Below are 20787 nucleotides of genomic sequence, written 5' to 3'. Positions count from 1 at the left end.
GCACGCACAGTAAGGCGAAGACTGTTGGAAGATGGCCTGGTGTCAAGAAGGGCAGCAAAGAAGCCACTTCTCTCCAAAAAAAAAAAAACCCATCAGGGACAGATTGATCTTCTGCAGAAAGTATGGTGAATGGACTGCTGAGGACTGGGGCAAAGTCATATTCTCCAATGAAGCCTCTTTCCGATTGTTTGGGGCATCTGGAAAAAGGCTTGTCCGGATAAGAAAAGGTGAACACTACCATCAGTCCTGTGTCATGCCAACAGTAAAGCATCCTGAGACCATTCATGTGTGGGGTTGCTTCTCATCCAAGGGAGTGGGCTCACTCACAATTTTGCCCAAAACACAGCCATGAATAAAGAATGGTACCAAAACACCCTCCAACAGCAACTTCTTCCAATAATCCAACAACAGTTTGGTGAAGAACAATGCATTTTCCAGCACGATGGAGCACCGTGCCATAAGGCAAAAGTGATAACTAAGTGGCTCGGGGAACAAAACGTTGAAATTTTGGGTCCATGGCTTGGAAACTCCCCAGATCTTAATCCCATTGAGAACTTGTGGTCAATCCTCACGAGGTGGGTGGACAAACAAAAACTCAGTAATTCTGACAAACTCCAAGAAGTGATTATGACAGAATGGGTTGCTATCAGTCAGGATTTGGCCCAGAAGTTGATTGAGAGCATGCCCAGTCGAATTGCAGAGGTCCTGAAAAAGAAGGGTCAACACTGCAAATGCTGACTCTTTGCATAAATGTCATGTAACTGTCGATAAAAGCCTTTGAAACCTATGAAGTGCTTGTAATTATACTTCAGTACATCACAGAAACAAAGACCTAAAAGCAGTTTAGCAGAAAACTTTGTGAGAACTAATATTTGTGTCATTCTCAAAACTTTTGGCCACAAATGTATTTTGGAACTAGTAAATGTGCCCATCTCTAAAGCACTTTGGGTCTTTTGTTTTTAAAAATGTGCAATAAACTATAAATAAAATAGACATGACAGTGAACACAGAAAGGTTCAGACATTTTTCATAGTGCATGTTAGAGGTTTAGAGGATAGAAACAAAAATATCGATCCTATCACGTTAGTATCAATCTGATACCAGTGCTGGTATCGGTAATAGTGATATTTAGGTTGATATGCCCACCTTTAATTAGCCTGGTACAAACAACAGCAACACACAGACGACTCACAAACACTGTAAGATTAACTGTACTAACAGCTGGTCCAAGCAGTGTCTGCCAAGTTTTGATGGATGATTAAACCTTTTGTAGTGTTTGGGTCTGTTTGGCTTTGTCTCCTTAGTTTTTCCTCTTCCTGCATGGTGTTTCCTGCATGAGGTTCAAACATTGTTACATTATAAACACCAAAAAATGTCTGTGCCCACATTCCAACACATTTTCTCTCTGTTTTTGGTGAAACACTATATTTCCTCACACTCTACTGCAGCTGAAAATAAATAGCTTGCTAGGGTGACTCCTTACTGATTAGTTAGCAAGTTAGCAAAGAGATCCTCTGCTCAGAGAACTGCAGTAATTTTAGAGGAGAGACAAGATTTGGAAGATGAAGAAGAGTTTTCACAAGTCCTTTTGTCTTTTTTGGATAAGACAGTCCAGACAGATGTGTCTGGCCTACTCACAATGGCCTTAAAATATGAATGAAAAATGAAGTTTGAGTTTTGATAAATTAGGAGGTTAAATGTGTTACATTCAGATATATTCATAGATGCTAATCTGGAAGTGCTTCTAAGCCTTCATCTGGTCAACTTGACTGTTTTATTAGACCGGACATGGTCAGAGTTGCTTTCCCCTCACCATCATTGTCAACAGCTTTCTTTGCTAATTTGTTGCATGAGTTTATAACTGATAAATCACTGAAACTGGTTTACTTGCTAATGCTAGCTGTGTTTCCACACAGAGTGCAGATTCCATCTGATATTAGAGCACTGAAAGCAGAGCCATCGGCAGCTTGCCTTGAACATTGCTCTCCCACAGGTTTACCATGAAAGAACAGAGGTTTATCCAATGCGCATGCGGAAACCACCAGACAAAAGCTTCTGGCCTCTCAGCTTTCCCAGCTCCAGTCATTGTTACCAGAAGATGGACACCACTGAAAAACAGAGAGGGCTACAGTTCCCTATGAGTAGAAAACAAGCCAGATTTCAACGACAATGGCCACAAGATGGCAGTAGAGTATGGACATAAACAGGCAAAGAGCTTCATGGAGGTGAGGTGCTGAGGAGCTGAGATGAAAGGAGGGAGTTTGCTTTACTTTGGTATGTTTTAATTAATGCATTTCTTTTAAAGATTTGCCCTGACATAGAGGACTCAAGTGCAAGAAGTATACATGTAACACACACACACACACACACACACACAGACACACACACACACAGACACACACAGCTATTTGTTTAATGGGGTCAATTTCTAGTCAATTTCTAATTCACTTCAAAGAAGTAAAGGCCTGTAGTGAACCCACACCTGCTTAATTTATATTTGGTCCATCCATATCCTGATTATGATTGACTCTTCCTTTGTTTTTGCTTTTATCCATACTTGGTCACAAAACACAAGTAGCCCTCTTGTTCATAAATGTACTCAGGCAGAGTTAAATTCCAAATTATAAACCAATTAAAAATAAACAGCTGTTATGTATCTTTACATAAATGTCAAGGATGTACTGTGCAGCAGGCAGAGGTAGGACCCAAACATAGGACTCAGAGACAAGGGAATTAACTTAGGAAGGCATTTGCTGTGACACTGAACTCTATAAGAGGTACAAAGAAACACTAAAAGAAACAAACAAAGGAGAACTTCCGCTGAGATGAGAGAAAAAACTAATGTTAAGACCGATTAACCACAAGAGGAGACTAGACACTGATGGAGAGAAACTCAGAAATCACAAAGAGCTGAAGACTAACTAAAACATACTTAATACAAGGCGTAAAAATAACCATGAATATGAGAAGCACTGAATATTCAAAAATAAACAGCATTCTGCCCACAAACTAGAAAACACTGGGTCATAGACCTCGTACCATAACAATAAATTATTATATGTGTGCTGATTCAGTAACACAGGAATGTGGTGGGTGCACCAGACTGGGCAACATATCAAAAGTATAAATACCACCCAAGAGTTGATGTTCCCATATAATATATTGATGCCCTTTGCTTACCAGGCATATGGTCACATGTGGCACCCACAATGCTACACTTCAGGCTTCAAAACCCATTCTCAAAACTATCCGTTGCTACTTCCATATTGAATTTTCTTGCAATAACATTTCAGCACATACATTTTTTTAATAATCTGCTGATTATGACTGGTTGCCATTGCCAGGAATTTGCTAGATCGTTTAGATTTCTTCAGCACTCCTATCCTCTGATTAAAAATGTGAACTCAATATTATGCAACGCTAGGTACTAATAAGGGCAGCAGTTATGTAAGTCACGGAGTAAACAGGTCTGGCTCAGACTCTGAGGCATGGAAACAACAGCCAATATGATGCAAACCATCCCTGAATTATGAGCAGAATATCACCAAATATCAACTGGTACCAGCAGATAATCGCTCTCTTTCTCTCAGTAAACTGCAGGCACTGCAGTGAGCTGCATGCAGAAAGACACACACGGCCTTTTATTTTTTTATGCGCTGTCGCTTTAAGAAGCCTTTCACTGCGCAGAGGCGCTACAGCAGCTCATCACATGATTCTTCTCTTGTGACAATCCGAACAGAAAGGAAAAGCCTTTCCGACTTCCAGCTGAGTTTTGCTGAGCTGCGATGACAGATGACTGTTGTTTTGGTATCAGAGGACCAACTTTAAGGAGGGAAATGGAGTTGAGTTAACCATTACCAGTCACACTCAGATCATTCCCGTCTCTGAACTGGACGTTTGGGGTTGTTGCGCCGCCCGGGGGACAAAGTTGGCGCATGGAGAGGGACGAAGTTTCATTTTTGCGCAGCGTATTTTCTTTTATTTTGTCGCCACTGAGTGCTAGCGAACCTCCCGTAGCAACGAACGCCAAGTAGTTCAGTTTCGACCCCCTTTGTGTGCATGTTTGTGTGGCTGATTTGAGGTCAGACAACGAGACAAGTTGAGGACACGTTACGTCGGGCGAGATGGTGGACAGCAAACCTCTTCTCCAGGACAGACCGCCCGCCTACAACGCCGTCCCGGGTGCTTACGACTACGGCCCGCAGCAGCAGCAGCACAACTATGGGGCCATCCCCGCTGCGGCCCCGCCGCCCTACGCGTACCCCGCTGGTCAAGGCAAGTAGTCCCATGTATTTCGCTCGTGTCCACGGTTAAAGCGCACACCGGAAAGTAAAGTAACTAACAAAACGTTAACCCACTTCCGTTTATGTTTAAAGGAAGTCTATTGTGGGCTTTTATATGCTATAAGTCTTTATGCGCCACAGAGTTTTTTGGCTATAAAGGGAACTTTTCGTGAAACGTGAGAGACTTCGAGTTTCGTCAAAGACTAACCAGTTTCCTTCACAAGGCGCTCCAATGTTGCGCATGCGCTCTATGCGAAAAGATCTGGGTTAACCTGACTTTTTTCTCTCTTGTTTAAATTAGACAATATCCAGATTTAAATGATTAATAATAAACAAATGCTGAGCTGCACAACTAGTCAGCAAATCACCTTTGATTGATCAATTTTTTTTCTTAATTTATTTGGAATCAAAATCATCTAAAGATGTGAAAGTTTTGACATCCAGAAATAATTCTTCTAGAGCGGAGGAGCTATGCTGTTGTATGTCTTTGTACTGCGTGACTGCTGTACATGAAGTACAGGCACTCATCACCTGACTGTGATTGTATAAGGGCGGCATTCGAGCAAGCAATCCTGTGCTTAAATCAAGTTCTTGTAATTGCATGAAGCTTCCTGTTTACTGAACCACATGTGTTTGGTCTTCTCAACAGAGAAACTAGTCTGTCTTTTAAGCTTTATGGCACAGTTATCATAAATCAGCGATGTGTGTGTGTCTGTGTTTAGTTAAGCTTCAGTTTTCTCTGAATGGCAAACACTTCTGAGAATTCTGGGTATCGTGTCAAAGGTCATTGTCTCACTTTGTGGTCTGCAAAGTAAATATGGCTGAAGAGTGAAATCAGCAGCCCTCCAGTTAACACTCCTGTTGGTGCTCAGGGCAGTTTTATTGCAGTCTACGTCAGTAATATCTGATTGTGTTGTTCATGGTAATAAACACGGCCTCTGACCTGCATGTGACTTGTCTCACCTGCTTCTTTTAATCTGCAGGTTACCCAGCAGCCCAGATGCCCCCTGCTGTATCCCAGCAGCCTTACCCTGGGACTTACGCCATCATCCAACCCTCTGTAGTGGTGGTGGGAGGCTGCCCTGCTTGCAGGTGAGGACACGGACGTGTTAGAGCGTGGATAAGGGAGATCTGATAAAAGCTGGTGTGTTGCTGGGTGGGATTCCTAGTTGTACACTGAGGAAGAAGACGGTAAAAAACCAGCTGGTCCACTGATTATTCCCCAGATTAGCATGTGGAGTGTCATGTGCTCACCGTGGTTAACCTGGTTTCTGAGAACGGTTCCTTTTGAGGCTCAGTTATGGTCTGAATGCGCACGTCTTAAAACGTGTTTATCCCGTGCGGTTATTTTGCATTTCTATTTTCACTGGTCTGACACATCTCCCATCAGGCCTGAAGTCTTATCTAACTTTAAGAAGATATGACTTTCAGTTACGGCTGACGGTTTTATGTTGTTTTCACTGTGACTGAGAGTCAGGTGACTTCAGCCTCAGACATGTGATGGAGGCAAAGGTGACTGAAGCGCACAGTTCACATGAATATCAAATGGAAATGAGATGCACTGAGAATTTCAATAATAAAATGTACTGTATTTCATTTCTAGGGACTTAATTGTATAGTTTTAAATTTCTCAAGTTCAACAGGATTATTTATAAATTATTACTAAAATGAGAACCCAGTGGTTTCTGAAAGCTGTTGTCACCAGCCTGTTACGGGAAGTGAGATCCACACATTTATTAAACATAATCTAGAAAAAGGAGAACAAAATAAAATTGGGTACTAACCTATAACCAGCATGTGACTGAAATTAGAAATGACTGCAGCACAACCAAAAGAGGCGGTTATCTTGAAAGGAAAGCAGCTCATATAAGCTCCAAAAACAGGCAAAGTCATTTCTTTTAATAGATATATTCTTAAGTTTCTGACCCATTTGAATGATTAGCAAATCAAATAGACCAGAGTATTGCAAATAATAATAAAAAAGCGGTTCTGATGTGTTTTTTCTCAGCTTTCTCAGCTCTGCAACTTAGTGGAATATGAAGTAATGTATTTGTATTTCAAGGAGATTGTGGTTGATTGACTTAAGTAGCTAAAAATGCCATAAATACTTAACAATAACTCATTTTCTTCTTCACTCTTTTTTTTTTTTTTTTTTTTTTTTTTTAAGCTTTCTATTGAAAGTTTCTCCACTTCCTAAAATCAGAATGACGCACAGCTGTGCGGCACTTTATCATTTAAAAGTCGACATACAAGCAAACATATTTAGTCTACCAGCAGTATGTCGGACATTTGGAAGACTTTGAAAAACACTGACGCAGTTTTAGTCAGCATTTGTGGCCATGTTGCTGGGGTCAGCGACGGCCCGTTTCCTGGTACCGGTGTCCAAATAAGTTGTGCAAACACCCATGACATGGCATATCGCGCGATAGGTCAAACGCAAATGCAAGTTACTTTATTTTAGGAGCAATATAAAGGTTAAACACAGTTCACTGTCGCAGCAGGATCCAGAATTGAGAGGGAGAGAAAGGTCGGTTTTATTTAACTGAATCTGAGACTCTGAGAAGCTACTTCGGAAAGCACCTGCTTTCATTTCTTCAGAGACTAGCTGAACGCGCCGCAGGGCCTCCAGCTGATTTACTGGCCCCACTGGTCGGTGTAGTGCAGTCACGGGATCAGCTCGGTGTTTACTGTCACTCTGCATAAAAGCTCTTCCGCTTTCCCGTTTCTTCTATTTTTATAGATTATCAATCTTTGTTTCTTCTTTTTTTCTTGTTGTAAATCAAAGAGTCTAATAAGGGACGGCAATCTGACACTTTCTGTCTGATTGTTTGTTTCTAAGATTTTCCTTTGAGTTTATTAGTTATAATATTGAACCAGATGAGTAAAGAGCTTCTGTTTCAAGAATGAGGTCAAACGCCAACTGAACAGTTTCCTCTTGATGACCGTTTAGCCCAAAACATCCGGCGTTGCTCGTACGAGAGGTAATTGGAGAGAGACGAGTGTTCTGGAAAATGTTGTTTGAAGCATGTGATGAAGGTCAGAACTCGTCAGAAAATCCTCACAGAGGATAAAAAAATCAGATCGAGGTGTAGGTGTAGACTTGGCTAATAAGATAAATAAAATATTTTAAAGGCTGGAATCACTGCTTTGGCTCTAATGTATGTTGTAGATAAATAAACAGAGTTCCCATCCAAATAGTCCTCACTAATGCTTTCTGGTGTGTGTGTGTGTGTGTGTGTGTGTGTGTGTGTGTGTGTGTGTGTGTGTGTGTGTGTGTGTGTGTGTGTGTGTGTGTGTGTGTGTGTGTGTGTGTGTGTGTGTGTGTGTGTGTGTGTGTGTGTGTGTGTGTGTGTGTGTTGCAGAGTTGGTGTCCTCGAGGATGACTTCACTTGCCTGGGGATCCTGTGTGCCATCTTCTTCTTCCCCTTGGGTATCCTCTTCTGCTTTGCACTGCGTCAGAGAAGGTGTCCCAATTGTGGCGCCACCTTTGGCTAGGGGGACCAAACTACAGCTCTCACACGCTTCCCATGCATATACACACGCACACACACACACACACACATACAGAGATAATCCAGGATTTTCATTTTGTTTTCTTATCTTTTGTTAATATTGCACATTGCTGTTATGCCATTATGTTATATAAATATATGTATACGACAAATGACGTAGATATTACCATGATTTTCTATTAGAGGCATGTGTAGAAATGTGTTTTCATCCGCGAGCTGAGGATCTACTCTGACATGTGTCCAGCTGTTGTCAGTGCCTTCACTACATGCTGAGTGATCATTCGATTCCATCAGTCATGATTTCTTTCGACGATTTCGCTCTTTATCTGAGGATCTGAGCAGATTCCTTTGTTTTGCCAAGTCACATTTAATCAAGGCATAAGTAGTTTTTGTTTTTGCCTGGCCCTTTTTTTGTGGGTTAACCTTGTGCTTAGTTCACATTGCACTCGAGATTTTTGATGAATTAGCTTTTTGTGTTTTTTCTAGGAAGTTCTTTTGTTCCTTATTTGTATCACGTGGAATGACACAGAACATGTTAGAGATGAATATAAATCCCTGGATATAAAGTGTTCCAGCTGAAACCCAAATCAGTGGACTTGAATTAGAGTTTTGTCTGTTTTTGTTTGTTGATATCATTTCTTGGGGCCATATTTGCACTGAACGTCTGATTGTTTTTCTTTTTTTTTTTTTTTCCTTTTCTGCTGAGTTGCGCTCTCCAGGGCCAATGCAGACCTCAGGTAGATATAATCTGAAATGCCCACGACTTTACAACCTCAACTGCGTAAGACTTCTTACTTTAAGAGGACACTCAAAGTCAAAGCGAAGACGACTCCTTTAAGAATTACTTCAAGGAAGCATGCTGAATTTAAAAAACTGAAGCAATCTATCAATAATGTGTATAATATCTGGATTTTCCCTCCGCAACAAGTCAACGTGCACCATTCCTCCCAGCCAGACAATCAAGAATGTTCACGTCTCTGTATCTGCAGTATCACCCCGTCTACGTCTTCCATCGCAGCAAGATGTTATAAAACTGTCCCCCAACAGAAGAAAAGGATCTATAACTGGATGGGAGGGATTTAAACAAATATATCTTGCTTTAGAAAACACACTACGCACGCTGTAATGATTGAGGTTCTTACTTTTTATATGTTATTGTAATTAAAAATGAATACTATCTATATTTTTGACTTATTGCCTTCTTTTCCCCTCCCAGATGAATGAATGCAGATGAAAAAGCATTTAAAGTCACACTTTTTTTCAGATCAACAAACAACAAACTGAAGAAATAGATCTTTATTTCCATACAGCAATTTCTGTTAAAGGGTGTAAGTGGGTCAGGGGGAAAGTGCACACACTGATGTTTTTGTTATGTGTAGTCAATGAAGCACTGATTTCACAGATAATGTACGATGAGGTGATTGTAACATCTTGTATGGACAGTTTGAAGAATGCAACATTTTGCAGTAAGTATGAATGTGTCGTTAAGGCAGAAGTGCGGTCTCCACGCTCCCGTAGTTAAGCTAGATGGCTAAGGACAAAGCATCTGTTGTGCAAATGTATATACAAGAAGGTATATACACAAGAGGACAAGTCACTGTACTACATCGTATCAATATTAAGCATAAACAATCATCTGGACCTGAGGTTGAAATGCAGAGGTCCTGTACAGTACTTTCTTCCACCGTCCTATGGCAACAAATGATCTCTTAAGTCATTTCTGTCAATGAACAAGCAACAACATAATTCCACTACTCTCTTTGACCGTTTTTATTCATTCATATCTTATGTGCAGGTCAGAATGTGCTAAGTATTTAACACCACAGAAGGGCAAAAATAGACATAGAAAATATATATATATGTTTCATAAATATATGTGGATCTGTTCAGTAAACAAAATGGTCCCAAAGTACTTCCATATCAGAGTTTATTTTCATCCAGATCAGAAGCTGCTGGACAGTAAGATGACACAGGAAGTTTGACAAGGGTTTGTGGGAGTTGAGTGTGGGTGGAAATGTGGACTGATCAGATGACTGGCGCGGAGCGGTCGTTGGTGACAGTTGGACGGAGCCTGACTGTGGCGAAAGGGTTCCCTCCCCTGTGAAAAATGCAGCAGATGATGATGAGTTTACGTCCGAGTGACAGAAAAGCAAATCATCTCGCTCATGTTCTTATGCGACTTACGCGAGGAAAGCTGGCGGGGGTCTTGCGGTGCCATTAGGCTGACTCGCCTGTGGAGGAGAAACAGACATGTATACTGTCACATGCAAATCACGAGCCCAACCAAACAAAACCATGACACATTTGCACTTTTAATGCCTCGGCGATTTATCGCCGCGTTTGTATTTACACTCGTTTGATTTCTAGGAGAATTTAACACATATTTTCCACAGCTGAAGGATTGAACACACTGTACTGAAAACAATTTAATGCATCATGTCACAAGACGGTGTGTGGAACCTGGATCTGCTGGAAATTCAAGTCTGTAGCACAATGAACCGTGCTAAGTTTTCTTATGACAAGCCATGGTGAATGCAAGTGTCTTAACAGGTGCTCGGTGCCTGGAAGGGTTCACCCATAAACTCCTTTAACAGATTTATAGCTGAATCATTACTCACATCTAATAAAAATTTGGATCCTTATTAGATACTAACATATTTTTCTTAACATCACAAAACTCTTGGTTGCACATTTGTGACTTTGCATAAAAACAAACAACAAAAAAGTCATGATGACCACGTTGGCAGTATAGAGAAAAATGTACCTGAACCCCAGCTGCACAAATATTGTAAACACAAATGTTTATATGTTTTTAATAAGTTAAATGTGGTGACACATTTTCTTACACTGCAGTTTGGAAAAAACAAAACGAAACCAAAACCTTTAAACAAAACTCCATGTTGGGTGAACAATTATGGGAATAACTACCTATTCTGTGGGCCCTGGAAGTGCCCTCTAAAATATACACAACAAAATTAATATATTTTTCATAGCCCCAAAAAGTGATTGGTTGTTTTAATAAATAAGATCATGTTACACTACACAATTTACTGCTCATTATAAAGTAAAGGTAGCAGTAGTAATTGAGTTATTATTATTATTATTATTTTTTTTTTTTTTTACACAATAGTGGTTTTATAAACCTGTAGCTTGCTTTTGTTCGTCTTCCTGGTAACATCCACTGTCCTGGATTTAACGTGCTTTTTGGCCTTCAATCTGCAGTACTCAACAGACTCCGCAAGAGGTCAGTAGTGGACCGATTGAGCGACATTGCTGACCAGGGCGCTTCAGTCTTGACACTACCCATCTCATTTCCAGAGAGGCCCAGCAGTTTCATAACTTGGTTACCTGGACTTCAAAAAGGATCAGCCTTTATTTAAAAGAAAAGTAATAATTTATCCTCTAAATAAGATTCTGTGGAACTTCCCTTAAACCAGGTCCTGGATTAAGGTTTAATATATCCAGCACTAAAACAGAGTCACAATATGCTAGCGGACAACACAGAGTTCAGTCAGCTATGAGTATCGGCTTCCCTGATACTCTTACAGTTCAACTTTCTCTGTAGATCTCAATCTTTCAGATCATATTCTCGCTTTTTCTGCATCTAATCTCTATTCATTACTGTTAGTTGTCATCTTATCTCTCCCACACCCAAACAAACCAGTGAGGGTGCTTTTTTTAAACTCATAATGACAGAACATTCCAGAAATCCCACCTCCCCCTACATCTCTTTTTCTCTCACCTTTCCTTGTCTAGACCAACCAACATCATTTAAAAACAGGCTTTGCTGATACAGACTCCAACCAGTTTGTTGACATCAAGCAAGAGAAAGAATGTGGAAATACAATCAGGCTTTAAGCCATGGTGCTATGTAAAAAAAAAAAAGAATTATGAACTAGCAGAGAGAAAAAAAATAATCCAAGAAAAACATCTAGTTTATACCAACAGTGCCAAGAAATTTATTCAGAGGTAATTACCTGAGATAACCACACAGACTGATGCAGTATGCATCATTATGGCAATAATATTCATGAATGTTCCAGCCCCCAAGTTGCTAACTAACTTTACACGCATGCATAAACATGTGCGCACACCAACACACAACCTCAGCCGCCCACTTTTTCGCCGAGTATTATAATCTGCTGTAGCTGTAGAGAACTTTTTCCCACACGCGAGTCTATTCTGGGATCCTGCATATGTCTGTGTTTTGAAAAGTTATGGCAAGGGTTCGTGAGTCACTAGGAAGGAATAAACTTCCCTGGAAGTGAACCCTGTTTATCCTGGAACTGGTGGGAGACATGTAAAGCAGGAAGGAAAGGCACGAGGATGAAAAGATAAAGAGACAGATCTGTGAGTGATGATTGAGTGAAAGAATGAAGGAATTGACAATGAGGGATAGTGGATATCGGGTTCACCCAGAGTGGAATTCCACCATAATGCAGAGCCAGGATGTAGACTGATACAACTGACAATGGACACACACTAACATTTGGTCCCACTAGTGTAAGTCAGCCTGAGGCCCTGACCAAAGTGACTGGTTAATAATAAATGCAGGCGAGGAGGAGAAGAGTATCTCCATTTGCCACCTGACCTTTAAGTGGGTCAAACATCAACCTAACAGAATAGCCACGGCGGCTGTGTTTATTTTGTTTGTGTTTTGTTTGCTTGCCTCATCTTCCATGCCCAGTTGTGGTCAGAAGTTACACACTCATCATGCGCATTAATGTCATGAACACTTTAGGCTTTTAATGATTTCTTTCAGTTGTTGGAACTGGTGGAATAGTTGTACAACATATTTGACAACTTTAAAAACAAGAATTGGGTGAAAAAAAGCTGGGGTTTATTTTGGATCATCTCTAATCCACACCAGGTCAAAAGAAGACATACAGGCTCAAATATATACATACACCCACTTCATCTTTTAATAAGTGGTGGTGAAAGTTCTTTGAGAACTTGACATGGTTAAGGCGTATTAAGTTAGGGATTATGATTGACTATAACTGTTGTGTCTTTGGAGCATTACAAGAATTTGTTTGACAGCACTCATTAGAATGACCAATACTTGGAACAATGGGAAAAGCCAAGGACATCAAAACTGACTGAGAGGGTGCCGACCAAGAAAGAAGCCTCTGCTCCAAAATCAAAAGCTTCAGGCTTGACTGCCCACATGGACAAGCCAAATACTTTTTATGATCAAAATTGAGCTATGTGGCCACAACAACAAACCTAAGATATCTGTACTTTCTGTGCTTCTAGAAAGAACTTCCCAATGGTTAAGGTCGGAAAACTTGTGGATGATGCATAAATGATGGGTCTTTGCCAGGAAATCAATCTAAATAAATGCTACAAAGAAGAGTGGTCAAATATCTAATATCAGAATTATACAACCAAACACTTTTGATGGTCATTTTTAGAAAATCAAAAAAACAAAACAAAACAAAAAACCAAGAAATGTGTTCACAGGTTTGAACTTAAGTCATTGCAGATCTATTCTGAAGGGACGACGCAATAAGAAATCTTGTGAAGTGGGTCACACAAGTGAAGACGTTTAGGACCTTTGAAAACAAGCTACAGTTAAGGTTAAAGTAAACATGACTGCGTGTGAATATTCAATACATGTTGAGCAGATATTTTTCTGTGTATGTGCAGGTTTGAATTCTACGTTTTGCATTGTAAACAAACGTGAATGTGCAGGAAAAGAAATATGTGCAAAGTCCATATCCAACTGTGGCTGACCAATATGAAAGGTTAAGTGCACAATTTATCTGGACAAGCAATGTCAGAGAGGTGTAGTAAAGATGGTTGTAGAGCATATACAGAGCTTGTGTAAGTCATTGTGCAGACAGGTCATGCGCATTTAACCCGTACATACCACAATGCATTTACATCCAACCAGCAGATGGGAACAAAAAGGCCTTCCTAGAACCAAACCACAATTTGCCTGCCATTTTGCATGGCATGCAAATGTAAGAACATTGGCAAGGTAAGAAATAAAACTCTCAGAGATGGATGAAATAATATTAATATTTTAAAAAACATTGTCTGCATACAAAAAAAAAAAGCTTCTGGCAAAGCATGGCATGTGTGCACCATCACCCTAGATGATAAAACCTAATTTTCAATTCAATTCAGTGCCTCTTACTAGAGCAGCCTCACCCAGAGACCCATCATCAGGACCCTGGAGATTATCCTAACAATAACAATCATTACAGCTGTGTTCTGCTCACCCACAAAAAACAGTGAAGGTGAGTCATGGGACTACAACTTTGGACACAAAGTCAGTTTTTAGACTCAATATTTACTTTATTTCCTCAGAACACCAAGGTGCATATTCAAAATGCATTTCAGGTTGTGGATATTTTTAGCATCTATTACTACTTATCCCGTTTAGACTTATGCTGTGAGAGGATGTGCATCAGAACCTACATTTGCAGTAACTAAATAAACTTTATACATGTGTCTCTCAACCCGGAAATAGAAAAGTCCCTCATTTTTTAATTTTATTTTGCTGGCACACATACGTTGTCTTAAAAATAAGACTAAATAATAGGAAAATAATCCCATACTTTACACTTTTTCAAAAGCTCAAAAGTGTAAAACTGTCCTCGAGTCCTAACAATTACATTTTTTTTTCCTTCATTGTCAACATCAGTCGACACTCGCACTATATTAAAGTGTGGTCAGGTTTCCAGGACACACATGAAAAGCTCATCTGACACCACCTACATACACACGCACTGTCACTGGCAGTAAAAACAGTTGAGGGTACAGCAGCCTTTATGCAGCAGGTATAAGGTGAGATGTAGCCTCATAGTGCCAGTCATATCACAACATGATGACAGTATGCCGGCAGAAGAAAGCTGGTCAAACTCTTCGCAGACCTGATCTAAGATCAAATCAGTTGCTTTTTTAAGTCACGGCTTAAGTCTACCAGACTCGGTGTTTCTTTTTTTAAAAACACCAAAATGTCAGACAAAGAAGAGCGCACAAACCAAATCGCCAACTGACCGTGCTGTGATCAGACGAGGAGGCTACAGAGGGCGTGGGGGAGTGATGGTGATTGCTATTTGTGGTGATGGTGCCGGCAGACGAGGTGTTGTTGTTTGTGCTGCGTTGCGGGATGTCGCTGTAATCTGCTGGGGGGAGAACCATGGTTGCCTCATCTGTTTCCGTGTCCTGGTGGTGGAGGTTAACCACACTTCTGCTGCGGTACGGGGCGGCAGGCTCACTGGAGAGGAAGAGGAGGGCAGTATAAGAGATGATAAAAGAAAGATGGTCAAAGAAATGAAGAAATTAAGTAGCTACATAATGAAACTCAGTGAGTCTCCAGGCATATGTGAGTATTGCATTTTCATTTTTAGCAGCTGCATCATGGGTTAGGGTTACCAGCTTAAATGTTGACGTTAAATGTTAAGCGATACAGATTGAATGTGGCTAATTGAAATTCCTAATATGGACAAAAGAAGAGGGATGTAGATGTCTGTGTGTTCTGTCCCCAGGTTCTGGTTATAGTTTAAATTTTCACTTTCCGGGAGTGGTGGTAGTAGTTGGCTGGCAGCCTCTCTGTGGGAGGTGCCGCACATTAAGATCTAATAAATTAATCCAACAGGGATTAGTCTCTTTGAAGAAAAAGCCTGGAGTCGACTCTGAACCTTTTCTCTCTCTCTTTCATCAGCAGCAAAATCTATTCATCAGCAAACAGCATCCTGTTTCCTGATATTTTGCTGGGCTCGTGTGAAAAGTATCATTTTTGATTCATTAAATAAAAGAAAGGAAAAAAAAAAAAAAAAAAAAAAAAAAAAAAAAGGGCTCCACATGAATCATTTGATCACAAATTACTTACATTTTATCAGAGGCTTTGAAACATTATGTCAGGAACAACACAAGCATCATTTAAATAAATAAATAACAGAAATAACAGAAATAAAAATGAAGACAGAATGCTTAACAGCAGAACTCAAAGGTTAAGGAATGGGAAAATCCTCACAGAACTGTAAAGATTATCATGTCAAGCGGGCCAACTAGAGGAAATACTTCCAACAATAGAGCTGGCTGCAATATGACACCTGCAGGTCTGTGTGTGTTAGCTGGAATGTGGCTTCTCCTTACCTGTTGTTATTCACGAGTGTCTCAGTGAGAGCACGGCAGTAAGATGAAGGGAACCAGCCCCTCCTAAAAGAAAGAAACACAGCAGGCAACTTAGAGAGGATTGCATCAGCGGTCGTTATCAGCTCAATTGAAGGACTCTCCAAGTGATCGGTGAAGAGCCAGCCTACACTGCCCTCTCCTGAGCGGCTCTCTCCATCTCTTATCAAGAAGATACAGAAACCAGATAAAGGAGCAGGATCCGTTGCAGTTGCCTTTACTGTTGTATACACAGTCTGAATGTATGCCTAAGGCGACTATGCCAGCAAACAGGTTGAATCTGTCACTTGTTATTTGCAAAGAGGGAGAGCATTAAAGGGTGCAACTTCAATCACAGTTTTGGTTTATTTTGAAGGAGTTCATCTTTGACAATAAAGATTTCAGGCTGAGACAGGTTATTTTCCATCAAAGGAAACCGATGACGCAAATGAAGAAAAGATCTTGTGGACAAAGTCTTCTATTGAACCCGTCGAGGTGGAACAGAGTTTGTGCGGAAAGAATTTGATTTTCACTGATTTAATAAATGAGTCACGACTGAGCCAGAATTTCAGAGACCTGTGAGGTTTCAGTGGCAACAGTTTGAGCCCCCTCACACACACAGATGTCCAAATGAAACCTGACTCCAAAGAACATAATGAAAGACTAAAAAATTAATTATTGCAAAATTAATTTCTAAACGCTATGCTAAAAATTTCTTACCTTAATAATAAAAAATTGATTACTTCAGTTCTGAAACACATTTAAAAAAACAAAACAAAACAAAACAAAAAAAAACGCTTCTCCCTATCCCAAGTTCAGACCAAGGACTCCCTGTCATTGTACTATTATGCAGAAAGATTGCTCCTAATCAGTATTTGATCAATCAGCCCCTCCCTCTGTGTGGATGGATGTTAATATTTGCACTAACTTGAAGAATAGGTATTTCCTCGGTGTACTTGCAATAATAAAAAAAAAAAAAAAAAAAAAAAAAAAAAGTAAAGAGTCAGGACCTACTGGAAAATTAATTTCACCCAGTCACACTGAATAACTGCTTTTGTTTATTTAAGGAAAAGTTTCCACAGAGAACCCGTGCTTGTTTCAACCATAACTGTTAACGCTAGCAACTGAGACTACTTGATTTCAGTCAAGGACAGCTTACAAGTACCGATTGTCAAGAGTGTACACTACTAGCTGCTCCTGGAAAAGAAAGCTCAACTCTAATGATTGTGACTGGATAATTTTTTTTAGGAATCATGCCAATAAAATGCACACACAGAAGTCAAATGTCATTATTTGACAAATGTTGCTCTATTATCAGTAGATTTTTCACTCCCTGGAATTAAATTTCTCAGTCCTGCTGGAATTCAATCTCTCAGTCCATCAATAGAGTCCATATCTGAAACAGTCCTGGTGAGTTGCTGGGATACAGTATCAAAGCAGATATGAGACAAAGGCAGAAGCCCAGCGAGAGAACCAAAAGCATCAAAGCCGAACCTCCTGTGGAACATGAAGCCCATCTTGTCTGACGCCGTGCTCTGATAAACATGACGATATACACTTTTTAAGCCTTTAGGCGCTTCAGCTCGCCCCACCTGCAGCAGCGAGGCATCAAGACCAAAGTTTTACTTTGTGTTAGCCTCATTTTTGAAAGCTACTCAGAAATGATTCTTTTATGCCCTTGATCAATCTTTCTGGGTATATTTGTAATGTAATTTCCCTTGATAGCAATAAAGATCAAACCCGATGAATGATTAAAATTCGAAAACACATTTTCAAGGGCTTCAGATCAAATCCTTGTCTAAAAAGTCACGCACAAGAGACCTGGCGAGAGTGGACTTGGTTGGTGCCTATCTGTGTGGGAGAGCAGGTGGTACTCTGAACTTCTCCCTCCACCTCACTCCAGTCTGCTATCGTACATCCCACCCTCAGGCCATATTTTACTTTGATTTCTTATCAGTGACTTCTCCAGCACAGGCATCACTTGACAAGCCTGGAGCTGTGTGTGCTCATACATGGTCAGCCTAGCAATCAGGCGAGGGACCATCTGGCCAGTTAAGACAGAATTCCACCTTCTATTAATTACCTGATTCTTATGAGGACACGGGAATATGGCATGAATTTTTGACAGAGGCAGTAGGAAGAAGGTGATGATGATACAGAGTTCTTGTTATGATTTAAAGACATTTAAAGCCAGCTGAATTACATCTCAACAGTGACTGCATGTGTCACAGATCTAATCAGACCCCTATGTACAGCACAGTTCGTGCACAAGCCTTCCCCACATATCTGTGATTATAATTTTTCATATCACATATCTGGTCTGTATAAATTCATCAGACGTAGTTAGACTCACTTTCCATTCTTCTCCATTTCACCATACATCCATCCGTCTCTCTCATCAGGGATGAGCAGGACAATGACGTCTCCCTCATCAAAGCTCAGCAGTGTGTTATTGTTGCCCGCAGTATGGGGAAAGATGGTGCGCACACGTGGTCTCTTCACCATATTGTTGAGCCCTGTGGCGACAGAGACAGACCTGGCGAGATTGCTGTCCTCGCCGTTCCCGTGGTCTGGGAGAGAGGAAGGAAGTTTACAAAAAAAAAAAAAAGAAGCAAAGAAGCAGAAAGCGGTGTTAATACAAGGCACGATTAAGAATATAAAGCCTTGCTAACGTGGTCACAGTAGCTGCTATGGTTACTGACCTTGCCTAATAGTACTCAACAAAAAGTGCAACTGAAACTAAAGAAACTACAATTACAGCTGCTGGATTTAGACATAATCTAATGTACAAGATAAGTTTAAAGCATGACCTGATAGATAAAAGTAACTGTGACAGCAAATGTCTCTAGCAGATTAGCTGTTGACATATTTTACTCTGAACAACAAATGTCAACCTCATGGTCATAATTCAGGAGAAGTAAAAGGGCTGGCAAAGTCAGTAGGATTGTTTCTCTGGTATCTGATAAATTCTCTGATAAATTATCCATTGGCTGTTGAGGTAATTCAGTGTAGGGGCAACCGACCCAGACATCAATTCAATTCAATTATATTTATATAGCGCCAAATCACAACAGCAGTCGCCTCAAGGCGCTTAATATTGTACAGTAGATCGTACAATAATAGATACAGAGAAAAACCCAACAATCATATGACCCCCTATGAGCAAGCACTTTGGCGACAGTGGGAAGGAAAAACTCCCTTTTAACAGGAAGAAACCTCCAGCAGAACCAGGCTCAGGGAGGGGCGGCCATCTGCTGCGACCGGTTGGGGTGAGAGAAGGAAGACAGGATGAAAGACATGCTGTGGAAGAGAGACAGAGATTAATAACAAGTATGATTCAATGCAGAGAGGTCTATTAACACATTTATTTCATGCAGCTCATCATGGAATAACATTTTCTAGCGCAGAGAAGCAAATGTCGTCATTCCATGCAGCATAAGGGAGACACGCATTTCAGGAACAAACAGATGGTTCTTGCATTACACCTGCAAAAACCATCTGTTTGAAAAGCACAAACGTGAGGACACAAAAGCACAGAGCAAAGTGCTAAATGAAAACAACTGTCAAAATACCTGCTGCAATACCTGTGCTGTTGCTTGAAGGAGTGGTTACAGCGGTGGGGTTGTTGTCCTGGTTGAACATATTAACCAAACGGCTGGGCTCAGCTTTCTTAGGTGGTGCCGGGGGAGTAGATATGTTCTGCCACAGTGCAATGAATGAAAACATTAGCGATATGGTGGCTGCATTTGTGAAACCAGTATGTTACTTTTTTCCTTTAAAAAATAAATAAATAAATAATATAAAAGATAAAAAAATAAAAAATGATTTTTTGTCAAAACATGCAGGTAGTAGCAGCAGCAGCCTCAGTAACAGCTAAACAAATGCCCAAGAATTACTACCCTAAGCAGTTAGAAAATGTCAGGTCTAACAGACAAATGTTTATCATCCAACTACTCCATCAGGGCAAAAATCGAGGTCTGCGATCACTGCCATTATCATTATTATATGTTTTTTAAGCAAGATTACATAAGTTGCCAAGGTGGAAAGGTGAAGTGTAGGCAGATGAAGAACCCATTAAACTCTGCGGCTGATCTGGATAATATTTTTTAAAATTGCAAAAACTGTCCTTGGAAGATACACTCTGAGTATCTTTATAATTTAGTCTGAACATAGAAAGATAAATATGATTAAATATTCAGTGTCAGCACGGTAGCCTCAGTATATAAGGTACTTCTATAACCTTGACATCAAAACATCCTACACCCTGGGAGCCCCATCACCAAGCATGGCATATTCATTGCAGAGGCTACCTGCATATATGAGTTATCAATTTTTTGATGTTTGGTTTTTTTCATGTTGCTTTTCCCCATTTGACAGCAATGCTAAAAAAACAACCTTGTACATAACAGGTTAAATCTTGTCAAGACTGGTAAGCAGACCTACAGAGAGACACTCGGAAATCGTCTCTCTGAGGTAAGTTTCCATTACGTAGTAATGATATTTTATCTAAAAAGTACTAAAAAAAACATAGTACAGTATGAAAGACAGCAACACATGTAGCACAAGAACAAGTCTTAGGATTGCCACTTTGATCATACCACACTGTGTCGTGACGGGGACGGGGAGGGCAGTGGTGTGATGGGAACTGGCTTACGCAGCCCTTCAATCATTGACAAAACACTCTCGGGCATATTGGTGGCATCTTTGCACTGGTCCTGCCAGGTGCTCAGCTTTTCCGACAGTATGTCTCTGGCCTATCCAGCAGTCGTGGAAATAAGAAAAGATATTAAAAGAAAACATGAGTAATCAGTAGAAGGAGTGCAACATTTCTATCACTATGGCAACGTGATACATTGAGGCTCTAGAGA

At 40.4% G+C, this 20787-nt stretch overlaps 2 protein-coding genes across 4 annotated transcripts in view; one reads left to right on the top strand and one right to left on the bottom strand.

Annotated features, from left to right (window-relative positions):
* Nucleotides 1–3657: 3657 nt before the first annotated feature.
* Nucleotides 3658–8978, top strand: bri3 (brain protein I3). The gene is made up of 3 exons (XM_084926122.1): nt 3658–4275; nt 5267–5375; nt 7646–8978. Exons 1-3 carry the CDS (start codon nt 4125–4127, stop codon nt 7776–7778), a joined length of 393 nt encoding a protein of 130 aa, XP_084782248.1. The 5' UTR covers nt 3658–4124; the 3' UTR covers nt 7779–8978.
* The window catches only part of baiap2l1b (BAR/IMD domain containing adaptor protein 2 like 1b), a 27235-nt gene continuing 14911 nt past the window's right edge, over nt 8464–20787 (bottom strand). For 2 of the 3 annotated variants that reach the window (XM_084926119.1, XM_084926121.1), the window contains 7 exons: nt 20518–20673; nt 19492–19618; nt 18273–18489; nt 15905–15967; nt 14804–15023; nt 9980–10026; nt 8464–9893 (listed from right to left, as the gene is read on the bottom strand). In XM_084926119.1, coding sequence (XP_084782245.1) covers nt 9821–9893; nt 9980–10026; nt 14804–15023; nt 15905–15967; nt 18273–18489; nt 19492–19618; nt 20518–20673 — 903 coding nt within the window. In that variant the 3' untranslated portion in view covers nt 8464–9820. The remainder of the gene's footprint in view (nt 9894–9979; nt 10027–14803; nt 15024–15904; nt 15968–18272; nt 18490–19491; nt 19619–20517; nt 20674–20787) is intronic. The other variant, XM_084926120.1, reaches the window with a different exon arrangement.

This window comes from Perissodus microlepis, chromosome 4, assembly GCF_051167445.1.
Source record: "Perissodus microlepis isolate ML-2025 ecotype Zambia chromosome 4, ASM5116744v1, whole genome shotgun sequence".
In the NCBI taxonomy this organism is placed as follows: domain Eukaryota; kingdom Metazoa; phylum Chordata; class Actinopteri; order Cichliformes; family Cichlidae; genus Perissodus; species Perissodus microlepis.
This window is presented reverse-complemented; position numbering and strand designations above follow the sequence as displayed.